The sequence below is a fragment of the Tachysurus vachellii genome, chromosome 13 (genome assembly GCF_030014155.1).
Source record: "Tachysurus vachellii isolate PV-2020 chromosome 13, HZAU_Pvac_v1, whole genome shotgun sequence".
NCBI classification, from domain to species: Eukaryota; Metazoa; Chordata; class Actinopteri; order Siluriformes; family Bagridae; genus Tachysurus; species Tachysurus vachellii.
The window spans coordinates 17,245,379-17,257,996 of NC_083472.1; the positions used below are offsets into that span (position 1 = coordinate 17,245,379).

At 40.1% G+C, this 12,618-nt stretch overlaps 1 protein-coding gene across 1 annotated transcript; it reads right to left on the bottom strand.

Moving 5' to 3' along the window:
* Positions 1-9,432: 9,432 nt before the first annotated feature.
* LOC132856316 (DNA-directed RNA polymerase II subunit RPB1-like) lies at positions 9,433-10,721 on the bottom strand. Its single transcript, XM_060885852.1, has 2 exons — positions 10,361-10,721; positions 9,433-9,932 (listed from the first exon to the last, which is right to left on the bottom strand). Exons 1-2 carry the CDS (start codon positions 10,362-10,364, stop codon positions 9,433-9,435), a joined length of 504 nt encoding a protein of 167 aa, XP_060741835.1. The 5' UTR covers positions 10,365-10,721.
* Positions 10,722-12,618: the final 1,897 nt, after the last annotated feature.

Below are 12,618 nucleotides of genomic sequence, written 5' to 3' on the forward strand. Positions count from 1 at the left end.
ATGTTTTGTAAGGAGGAATGGTCCAAAATACATTCATTCAGAATCCAGACACTCATTACAGGCTATAGGAAGCGTCTAGAGGCTGCTATTTCTGCTAAAGGAGGCTCTATTATATATTGTGATTTTTTTTTTTTCTGTCAGGATTCATTTTGATGTATATTGCACATTTTTTTTAATCCAATAAACCTCATTTCGCTACTGAAATATTACTGTGTCCTTCAGTTATTTGATAGATCAAAATGAAATTTCTGATCCAAACACCCAAATATTTATAAATGAAATTCATGGAAATTGTCAGGGGTTCCTAAACTTTTGCATATGACTGTAAGTATAGATTGGTCCAACAGTGAGCAGAAAAGTTACTTACATTCTGATGTTTGGAAACTGGACCTGGTTCATTTGAATCTAAAACTGCTCACATCCTACATCCTACTATGTAAGAGTGGGTCTTTGTGCTCAGCAGACATATCTGTTTAAGAGTCACAAAATAAGCAGTACAATCTGGCAAGTCCAGCCAGGTACACAGAACTGCCCTTGTATTCAGCATGCCATGAACGGGGCTCTAATGACAAGTATATTGACACTTTTTAAATACTGTCTATTGTCATTGACAAAGGAAATATCTTCATATATCTTTTCAAAAAATATTTAATTGGTTATTTGTACAACCAATTGAATTATACACAGTATGTCTTCATGAAAGTGCCTGGCATCAAAAAATCTCACATAAAGACATGGTTATGCTGTATTGGTAGACTCATTACTCACAGCTCACAGCTAGTTACATTACATCTGCTTAATCTTTAAATTTCTCCAAAAGGGTGTCAATTGTATCATTTGCAAGAGTTTCTACACCGCTTCCCCTAGTACAGATTGCATGCATTCTTTCAATTGGTAATTTTTTTTTCCTGAGAATCCAGACAGGGAGACTCTGTTCATAGCTAATGAATAGGCTTTGAACCTTTCATCAACAGGCATCCAAACCTCCAAGAATATGGATATTTAAGATGGCCTTTTTAGCTAAAAAGAACAAGATCAACTATTAGGTAAAATCTGCTCCCCAGTTCACATTCTGTATGGCTGCTAATAACTCACTGTGTACATAATAGACCCTTGCAAGTCATTCAGCATTGTTATCAAGAACATGATAAAAAAAATTACTGGAACGCAAACATAGATTGAAATCATGCTAATCGCAATTTTCCTCTTCAGTTTAGCAGCCCAATTAGATGTTGATTTCTCTGACTAGCTCTTACAATTACTATTAATCTCATTGCTATTTAGTGAGTCAATCTTCTAATCAATCTCACAATATTTAGTGAATCTACCATGTTTGAGCTGATGTACCTCTTTAACTATATTTTAGCAAGCTTCTTGCATTTGGGTAGTGATCAGTACTATGAGCTGCACCCCTCATCCATTTGCAGTGTTCAGGGGTGTCAGAGAAATTTGCTTTAATTTGTCAGTATGCATTGCTTCTTGGCAATCTCTAAACAACAAAGTCCAATACACATCACCCTCTCATTCTTTAGAAATCTCAGGATGTCATCCATTTGGGTTTAGTGGTGCAGTGAATGAGCTTCTGCCTCAGTTTATCACTGTATGAGATTTGACTATCAGTGCAGAGACTGAATCTGTGCCTTCTGTGAACTTCAGGTCGATTTCAATAGTTCAGTTGATTCTGATTGCAGATATACCCCCACCCCTACCTCACACTCATGTACACCCACAATTATACACTCCTACAAAAATACTGCTGTACTGTGCCAGACACAAATCATGAGTTTGATTTTAAAATCCATAATAATTCAAGGTGCAGCCTGTAAAAAATGCCAGGAAGGTTCAAAGACAAATCTCTAAATACCAACCTGACCTAATGAGAATTTTGTACAAATTTGAACAAGTAAGGACAATTGCATTTTTTTTTTTTTTTTTTTTTTAAAAAGACATCAAATGCAAAGATTGCATCTAACATGAGTTAAAATGAGGTTGTATGAAAACAGCAAGTAATTTTATATTTTCTCCTGAGACAATGTTGTATAACACAAAACACCTTTTCATGTAAAACCCATGAGTCATTTAAAATTATTGGTAGAATGAAACTGCACTCTTGACATTTTGCTGACTGATGTCCTGTGAAGGTTATAAAGGCCCTACAGTCATTTGACTTCCCTTGTCCTACTTGGCCTATTTGCTTAGTCAGTCACTAATTCTCTCACAGACACACATACATATATTAGCATGCCAGATGTGAAGTCAGAGAGCACTCTCTAGCATTCACCAGCTCCCATTATTTTCATAGACAGATATACTGTTACAGAGGTTAAGCAAATATTTCTTGCTTGCAAGAATTCCATGCTGTAGAAGCCAAAAAGCTCCTCAAACAGGCTGTAAACAGAAAGCCACAGGTAAAAATAAACCAGGCAGTCTTTTTTATCTTTTTCATGGGTCATAGCCTGTGAATATCTGCAGAAGTTAAACAGCCATGTTAGCACTTTGGCCTTTATACAGCAGCTAGAGCTCAGAGCTCCTCATAATGCTGTTTAATCTCCCAGACAAACCTCTGCTGTGCCGCCACTGGTTGACACATTTGATTTATTTAACTGGTATCACTTAATATCAACTGTAGCTTATTTTCTTTTGGACAGACTGTACAAGTGGCAATATCTTTCACTTCATTTGATCATGGTTTCTATGTTTGCATGTTTCTATGTCTTTGGGAAACGCATGGGCTAGTCAGGATCTGAAAAGTAGGTCTAATTAATTAAATCTTAAGAATTAAGACAGTGAAGGTGAAGGAAAGTGTACATAACATTTTTTCTTTTGCATGAAAACCAAAGTAATTGCTGATTTTTTGCTGATTTTTTTGCCCAAGAACATGCATAGTATTTGCATTGAAAAAAAATGTCCTTGAGCTACAAAAGGCATCCACAGGCCAATGACCAAAAATGATGAAAATCGGTGTGCTGTGATTCTGTTATGAATGCCCTTGCCTGAAGGTTACAAAAGGGAAGAGAGAACCCCATCTGATAAAAAGTGTGTTTATTCTCAGACTCCAGATGTGTCCTGGCAAAGACAAATGTCAATGTTGAGATGTTTGACTTTCTGTGTAACAATTACTGTACTCACTTGCTGTTTAACAATTTACAGATCATTAGGATGAAATGAGTAGGTTAAGAAGAACACTTCAGTCATTACTAATCAGTTTTACTTTCAAGTTTAAACTCATATATAAATAAAATACATGTAAACAATATTTAAATGAATAAACTAGCAAACTAGTCTTTGGTCACAATGCTACTTAACCAGCATCTGGTAAGAACATCACATTATATCTTCTAACACTTAAAGAAAATAATTATTTTATGCTGTGCAATTAGTCTAAATCAGGCACAACAGAGAAGCAGGCTTATAACAAGGTCTAGAGAGGAAGAATACAGTATTTAAGTATTGGCAATGAGTATTGGTAATAACAATATGAACTAGGATCATGACTTAAGAAGGTTGCCAAAATGTGGTTGTTATTTAAAACAGAACCCAAAGTCAAATCTGGTTCAAAACTCTTAAAAGAAAGAGATTTGCTATTCTAGATAGATTTATAATAGATTTATTTTCTGCCATGTCTTAATTTCTATTGCCAAGAAAATACTAATAAATATCAGAGAGCTTATTTCTTTTTGTGTTTAGCCAGTGTAGTGTCCAGCATATAGGAATACATACAAGAGTTTGACTGAGAGATGTTTGCTAACAGAAAAATAGGCTGTTTGAGATGGCCTTTATGGAGCCTAACAAACTTAATTAAAAGAGCACTTTGGTGCTGTTGAGTGTAGAAATTGTTCCCCTACTACAATATTAAGAGGGCAAACCTAAATGCATCCCATCAGAAAATTACAAGCACTTATTTTGACTGTACAAACTCATGACATCCTTGGCTAAGGAAGAGAATAGTAGCTCTGGGATTTACAGCCGCAGGGCAAACAGGAGCTTGAGCAGACAGCAGAGCCCTCCGGTCTCACTGTAACAGGCTTCCATTATAATCAGAGTGTTTCTCCCAGACATAGTTATCAAAGTGGAAGAAGGCAATTAAAATACAGTCAGAGAAACTGTGCTCCCAGGCTGAAGGCAGCGCATCTCTTTGAGGATTTTTTTTTTGGGAATTTACAAGCAGAACACAATAGTCCTGTTTACTAGTTTGAGGCTCTTTGCTGACTTAATTATTCGGGACTTGTTTTTGTTTTCAGTGATTTTGGCTTCACTCATTCTTAGATTAACCCAGTAAAGAAAAAATATACATTATACTAAACAAAATTAAAAATGTTAAATATTAGAATAGATTCTCAAAAACCGAACTTTGTGTAACCCTCATTCATAACCCTTGCATATGCCTTCAGTTATAACCTATGATTCTGAGTCAATATTTAGAACAACTCCAAGTAAGAGAACCTGGTAGAGAATTTTTTTTTTAACTAAAAGCATTTACAGTAGCCCACTCCATCGTGTTGGCTGAACTGGTTTAATCACATATGTATAAATTATAACCCCTTCCAGGCCTAAGCATTAATACGTGTTAATAATAATAATAAGTTAATAATAAACTTTTTTTTATATTTTCCTGTGAGCTTGTTTATTTTTTTTATATTTTGTAATTTATATTTTCCTGTGAGCTTTATTTATTATTTATGTAACACTAATGTCAGAAAATGGGGGTGTCAAATTCAGATCCAAATGCAAGTATAGATAAAAAAAAAACAGAACCTATTTAATGTAACAACATAAAAAAAACGGGAACACACTGGGGAGAAGAAAAGAACCCAAAACTCAAAAACAAAATAAGAACAAGATTCAAAGTCATGGTCAAGATGCAGGCAAGAATCAGGCAAGCACCTAAAAAAATAAATATGGGTAGCCAAGACCATGTTGAGGAAACCAGAAAAATGTCAGCAAGAATAGTGCAACAGTGTTGTTTAGGTTTGGTAATGACTATTGAGAATCAACACAGCGCATATGCGCTGCAAAATCTTTGTGAGAACTGTGAGTGCTTATCCTATGCAGTTAATATGGCTGTGGTGGCTGTTGAGTCCAGGTGTGTGCAATCCGTAATCTGTTGTATGTGAACCTGAGAGTGTTTTTGGTGGCAGATGGCAACTGTACCTCATTGGAGAATTCATTTCATTTGTGGATCAAGTTAAGTCAAGTCAAGAAGCTTTTATTGTAATTTTAACCATATACAGTATAGTTATAGAACAAAGACAGAGTTAAGGACTGTGTTCTATAATGCATGTGCAATAATACTGGAATTGTAATGTATTGTGCAAAACAGCAATCAGTTGAAATGTGAAAGGCAGCATGTGCAAAGAGCGGACAGCATATGCAAACAGCAAAAACAATGTGCAAAACATTATGTAACAAGTTTGATATGGTGGCACTGTGTGCATGGATGTATACTGGAAGAGTATGCATTTGGTGTAGGTCAGTGCAGTCCACACAGTTGAGTGTGTGTGTGTGTATGTGTGTGTTGTGCTCTGTACAGTTCAGTTCAGTTATTGAGGAGTCTGATGGCTTGTGAAAAGAAACTGTTACACAGTCTGGTTGTGAGGGCCAGAATGCTTCGGTACGTTTTACCAGATGGCAGGAGCAAATGCTGTTGCCTTTGTGGATGCAGCTTGTGGTGTAAATGTCCATGATAGAGGGAAGAGAGACTCCAATGATCTTCTCAGCTGTCCTCGCTATCCGCTAGGGTCTTGTGATCCTAGATGGTGCAGTTCCCAAACCAGACAGTGATGCAGCTGCTCACGATGCTCTCAATGGCCCCTCTGTAAAACTTAGTCAGGATGGAAGGAAGGACAGAGCTGATCAGCCCTATATGCTCACTACGGAAGTTGCTATCTAAATTAGCTGTGCAGTGCTGCCGGTGCATCTCTTGGCCTGTCTGTCACACAACAATTTATTGCGTGAACATTCGCGTGAACAAACTCCCAAGGGCAACGGTGTTTATAAACGGCAGCTCAATAACCGTGCAGCACTTGAACATGCATTCATATGCGTGTGCAATCGTGCACGAAATGTAGGAGGGCCCCTTAGCAGAATTTTGCTTGGGGCCCCAGGGAGGTCAGGGTCAGCTCTGAGGAAGGAGATCTGCTTTTCTCAGCCTTCATAAGAAGTAGACGCTGCTGGGCTTTCTTGGTGATGAAGCTGGTGTTGAGTAACCAGGTGATGTTCTCCGCTAGATAATCACCAAGAAATTTGGTGCTCTTGACGATCTCTACAGATGATTCGTCGATGTTCAATGGAGAGTTGTTACTCTGTGCTCTCCTGAAGTCAACAACAATCTCTTTAGTTTTATCAACATTCAGAGAAAGTTGTTGTCTCTACATGAGGCAGTTAGCTATTGCACCTCCTCTCTGTATGCTGACTCATCGTTTTTGCTAATGAGACCCACCACAGTCATTTCATCAGCAAACTTGATGATATGGTTCAATTCTCACTTTGCTACACAGTCATGAGTCAGCAAGGTGAACAGCAGGGTCTCCAGTGTGGTGGTGCTGAAGATGTTGTTCCCGATCCAGACTGACTGAGGTCTCCCAGCAGGCTCAATCCGTCCCAGCAGGCCCAGGTTCTCAATCAGGTACAGAGGGATGATTGTGTTGAATGCTGAACTGAAGTCTATGAACAGCTAATTGTCCAGGTGGCTGAGGGATAAATAAAGGGCCGTGGCAATGGCCTCATCCATGGAGCGCTTTGGATGAAACGCAAACTGTATCAGGTCCAGAAAGGGTGGTAACTGGGTGCTTCATGACAATGGGTGTGAGTGCTATGGGACAATAGTCATTGAGGCAGGACACTGAAAACTTCTTTGGCACTGGGACAATATTAATTGGCATGTAGGAACAACAGTGCTGCTCAGGGAAATGTTGAAGATGTCAGGGAAAAGATCCACTAACTTTTCCACACATTCCCTGAGCACTCTGCCAGGAATGTTATCTGGTCCAGCAGCCTTCCGTGGGTTAACTCTGCATAGAGTTCTCTTCATGTCGGCCGTGGATAGACAGAGCACAGGCATGTGATGTCAGTGATGTGGAGATAAAAACAGACCCAAATGCAGGATAGCATAAAAACAAACTGATTTAATAAATAAAAAACACAAAACAGGGTCACAGACAAAACCAGACATGACAAAGGACGTGATACAAGACCCAACAAGAGACGACACACAAGACGAGGATTCCACGCTGCCATAGGCAATGCGGCACGGTTAAATATAAAAGACAATTAACACATGAGGAACAGGTGTGCAGAGGCAGGGAGGAAGAGACAAAGGTGGGGCAGATACGTGAACACCAAACATAAACAACCGCACATGGCCAAAGTCCAGGCTGGATCCTGACAGTACCCCCCCCTTGAGGCGCCAATCCCATATCAAACCATATCCGAGGGGACCTGACGAGATCCAGGAGGGGGGAGCAAGGCGCCCTCTGCGGAAAACCCGGAATTGGAGCGGCGTCCCCCACCGGAACAAATGCGGACCGATGTGAAACTGTCTTGTAATAGTGATTGCCTGTATGCCCTCCCACATGCGAGGGGCATCTCTGAAAGCGGCTGTGGATTCTCTGATGGCTCGGGACAGTTTGGCCCTTGCTGTTCTTAGAGCCGCCATGTCCCCTGTTCTGAAGGCTAGGTCTCTAGTCTTCAGCAGCACACACACTTTGGCAGTCATCCACGGCTTCTGGTGAAGCGTGTGGTGATGGACATGGAGACGGTCACGTCATCAATGCACTTGCCAATGTAGCTGGTCACTGATGCCTTGTACTCTTCCACGTTGTTGGAGTCACCGTTGGTTTTAGCCTCCCTGAAGATGTTCCAGTCAGTGCACTCAAAGCAGTCCTGAAGAGCAGAGGTGGCTCCTGCTGGCCAGGTTTTCACTTGCTTCAGAACTGGTTTAGAGCACTTGATGAGTGGTCTGTATGCAGAAATTAGCATAACAGAGATGTGGTCTGAGTAGCCAAGGTGGAAGTGGGGCTCTGAACGATATGTGTCGGGAATGTTCGTGTAAACAAGATCCAGCATGTTTTCAATTTAGGGAGCACTGATTTGCGATTTGCATGATTGAAATCTCCGGGGATGATAAGATGAGATAAAAACGTGTTATTTTATACTGATTATTTCTAAATCAGTGAGGCACTGTTACAAGACTTACTAGGGTCACTTACTAGGGTGATGCAGATCAAGGGTGACTGGCAAATCATGTGGGTACCGTGTTCATACCTGCTGTCACATCTTAGAATGAGCAAGACCTTCAGGAAAAAGACATGTAACCAGAAATAAGAAAATTTCATGGTTTGATTTTGGTTTTTGGCTCTGCTTATGATCTCTTCTGGTCTGCCACTTGCTTCACCTGGCTTTGGCAATTGTTTGATGTAAGTGCAGTTCACAATAAAGATTCAAATAATTTCACACTAACACACTGCACTTTTTGTTACATAGTCAAGGTTTAATTTGGAATCAGGTATCCTGGGACATAAGGCCAAAACAGTGTTATTCACTATTCTATAGGAATCCTTTTATTTGCAAACTTTTGACCAAATCTACCTAATTCATTCACAAGCCTGAATTCATTTCTTTCATCTACATACCAACAGATAACTATTCTTAATTATCTTTATGGTTTTAATAATCAAAAAATGTAATAATCATGAGTTCAAATTCCATCTTTGTCACAAACTCCAATTCCCAATGGACAATGTGCCATGCACACATGGCTGCTACAGTTTTCAAAACCCTCAATACACACACTTCTCTGCTCACAGTCACACAGCTACTGATTGAACACATCTGTGTTACATCAACCTCACAATCACATTTACAGTTTAGAAGGACTTCAGTATAATAAAAGCCAGTGGCCTGCCTCAGCACATGAGTGTTGCTGTGCCATTGAGTTCCTTCCTTGCACGCCACCTTGCAGCCGCTGGGTTTATCCTCTCTCAGTGGTCAAAAAGCAGGTTATGGAGGAATACATGAAGGAAGCCTTCTAGCAGGGGTATTTCAGACCAGTCACATGACCTGTTACTGCCAGCTTCTTTTTTTGTGACCAAAAAAGGGAAGGACATCAACCTTGCAGTGACTGCTATATCCTGTGCACAGTCAAGTACAGGTACCCACTTCCACTTGTGCCAGCCACAGTAGAGCAACTCTGTTCCACCAGGTTTTTTAGAAAGTAAACCTTGTTGTGAAAAATCCTTGAACCTTAGGAGAATACACATAACATTATAATATTATTATAATTATTATTATTACATATATATATTATTATTATTATTATAAGACGTGGTGTAATGATTAATTGAAGATAATATATATATGAGATATATATATCTATAAGAACCACATTGGAGTCAGAGGGAATGGTTATAGGTTTATTGGTTATTATAAACATTCTCAGTAATCGGAGGGCGAAGTAGGGGAATAGTCTGGGGATCCAGGGCCATAATCAGAGGGAGAAGAAGGAATGTAATCTGTGGTTCCAGGGCCGGAATCAGAGGGAGGAGATGCCAAGGCAGGACTGAGAGGACGGATATAGGCATGAGGCACTGGAGGAGGAGGAGAAGCGGGAGTCCCGAGCTCAGGGTTGCAAAGCTCAACATGAGGACAGCCATCAGTTTGGGTTCTCTGATCCACGAGGTTAGGCAGAGGGGTTTGAGTCGAGGACGTGCTAGTAAGAGGCCCTCTCACAATATGGAACAGCAGATGAGGATGCTCGGGGAGGTCAGGAGAACAGAGCTGTTCCAGACACGTAACGGGCTCATGGGTAATATGAAGTAGCTGGAAGCGGCGATAGCTTTCCATGACATCAGCGGCCATTGGCCTTGGGTAGGGAGACGGACGAGGATGGTGAGGTGTGGACCTGATAGGGCGACTAGCTGGCTGATGCGAGGGATCTGAAGGGAGATAAGAGGAGTTAGAGGAGATAGAGGAACGGGAGCTTGAGATAAGTGTAAACAAGCCCAGCCTGACCAAGGACAGGCTGAGATCATAGCATGAGATCATAGTATGAGATCATATCAAAATTCAAGCAGTTAACAGATTAGAGGAGTCAGCAAAGAACTCCATTGTTTTTGTACACAAGTAACATTATAGTAGCAATAGCTTAATAATAATGACAACAGTATAGCAGTAAGAGTTTAGCAGGAGTTTAGCAATAGTGACAATATAAGATGACAAATAGATAAGAGCTTTCTTGTATGAGAAATAATTTAGATAAGAGCTTTCTTTTAACATAATAACTTTTGACATAAATCAGACTCATAGAGTGACTTATAATTATTAAAAATTATGTATAGTAGAAAATAGCAAAGGAGAAACTTACCCATTGTAGTTGAATGAAGGATTAAATCTTCCGGACGTCTGGCAAGGAAAAAACTGAGAGGCAAATGTAACTTTGACCAGGGAGTGAAGCTCTTTTTGAGCACACTTTTTTAATAACAAAAATTGTTGTTTAGGCATAATTGTTATGGCGAATGAAGAAGACCCAGGGTCACAGGCCTGGGCTCCCGGGCCTGGGTCCCGGGGAACTAAGAGGAGGAAAAATCCATAAATGGGCATATGGGCAAAAGGTGAAGGAAAAAAACAAGGGGACTGCAAGGAACAGGACGTTACAAAAACATATGAGATGATTCCGGTAAATAAGATGACATAATGAAAAGGTGATATGAAAACCGGTCTGTGAGGGGGGGGGACCGATAAGGAGGCGCGTGGAAGCGTATATATAGAGGAGAATTTTTGGGGCCATATGTGTATGCGTAAAAAATCCTGTAACTCTGCAGGTCCGTCCGGAGGGTTTTTGTTTTTTGCATGCCGATGCTCTTCATGAAGATGCTTTTTCTTTTGGGTTTTTGGGATTTCTTTTGTTACTTTCAAATTGGCAATTTCTCTTAGAGAATTGTTGGCTGATTGACCACAATAAAAGAAGTTTGCTCATTCTCATCCAGGTCTGAGGAGTTTTCCCATTGTTTTAATTCGTATTAATGTTAGTGCTATCAGTAAAGTAAGTTTAAGTAACAATTATATAGTATAAAAGTATTATAAAGTATATCAGTATAATTCACCCTGATATGTGCCGACTTGGAGACGGGCTCTAAGTTCCGACAACCTCTGCAGCACATACAGCACATCAGAGAAGGCAAAGAATCGAAGTTGCCATTTAGCATGTGTAAGTATTGCATAATGCAATATGGTCTCTATTACCTCCTCTATATTCCTGTGCCTCATGTTACAACCTGTGATGTATGGTATGTATCATGTTTTGTGTGAGTGTGTGTTCAGTCTATTTGGTTTGGTCCACATCATTCCAATCTGAACATTCATGCTCCACTTCAGCTGTTAGTCCATCATTAAAGTGTTGTCACTTCCAACCCAAGAAGACATCATTATTGGATGACAGTATTAAGCTATAATAACTTGCCTTTACTCACACTGTACAGGTGTGGTTCAACACTACAATGGGCTGTACAAGTTTGGGCTCATCTGGAATCTGGAATTCCAGTTTCTGTTACATGTATTGTGATTATTTAGCACGTTTGAGTGTTCATTATACTTGGCATGAATATATTGTTGGTTGGCTGTTATTGGTGAATAATGGTGATGTTTGATTTGACTATATTTACACAACCTGCCTTAGGAGACTAATATTTTGGTTATGTGTTTAGCAAGTAGGAAAAACTTCTGCTATTTGCAGCAGCCTCTCCTACTCTGGCTGTTGTCTCCAGTGTGTCAGCCTTACCCTTAAATGTTTTTATCAGATGTTTGGAATATGCTGTGCTCATATTATATGGAAACTGATTAGGACTGGAGGGGGGCAGGGTGGCTTAGTGGTTAGCACGTTCGCCTCACACCTCCAGGGTTGGAGGTTCGATTCCCGCCTCCGCCTTGTGTGTGTGGAGTTTGCATGTTCTCCCCGTGCCTCGGGGGTTTCCTCCGGGTACTCCGGTTTCCTCCCCCGCTCCAAAGACATGCATGGTAGGTTGATTGGCATCTCTGGAAAATTGTCCGTAGTGTGTGATTGCGTGAGTGAATGAGAGTGTGTGTGTGCCCTGCGATGGGTTGGCACTCCGTCCAGGGTGTATCCTGCCTTGATGCCCGATGATGCCTGAGGCTCTCCATGACCCGAGGTAGTTCGGATAAGCGGTAGAAAATTAATGAATGAATGATTAGGACTGGGATGAGGGGTTATTATTTTTGTTGTTTGCTGTCCATGACACTGTGCAGGAATCTCTTGGATTTTGTCCACCCAAACATGTGTTCAGTCATATAAAACAAAGAACATTAAAGATCCTAGGGGAACAATGTCACCAGCATAATATATATGCTGTAAATAATCACTATGTATCTTCAATCGTTTTTGTAAATATTGCTTCATGGTATATATATCACTGGTAATAGTGGTATAATTGTCATTTATGTTGAGAGTGGGTTATTTTCTGTCTATTTGTTACATGAGTAATTACATAGTACATAACACTTTGCCTTTACTCACACTTTATGGTCCAATTGTAGATACGCAGAGTAAATTTGCAGTGGCATAGAATGACAATATTCTTGTTTACCCCCCTTCTTTGAAACCCATAT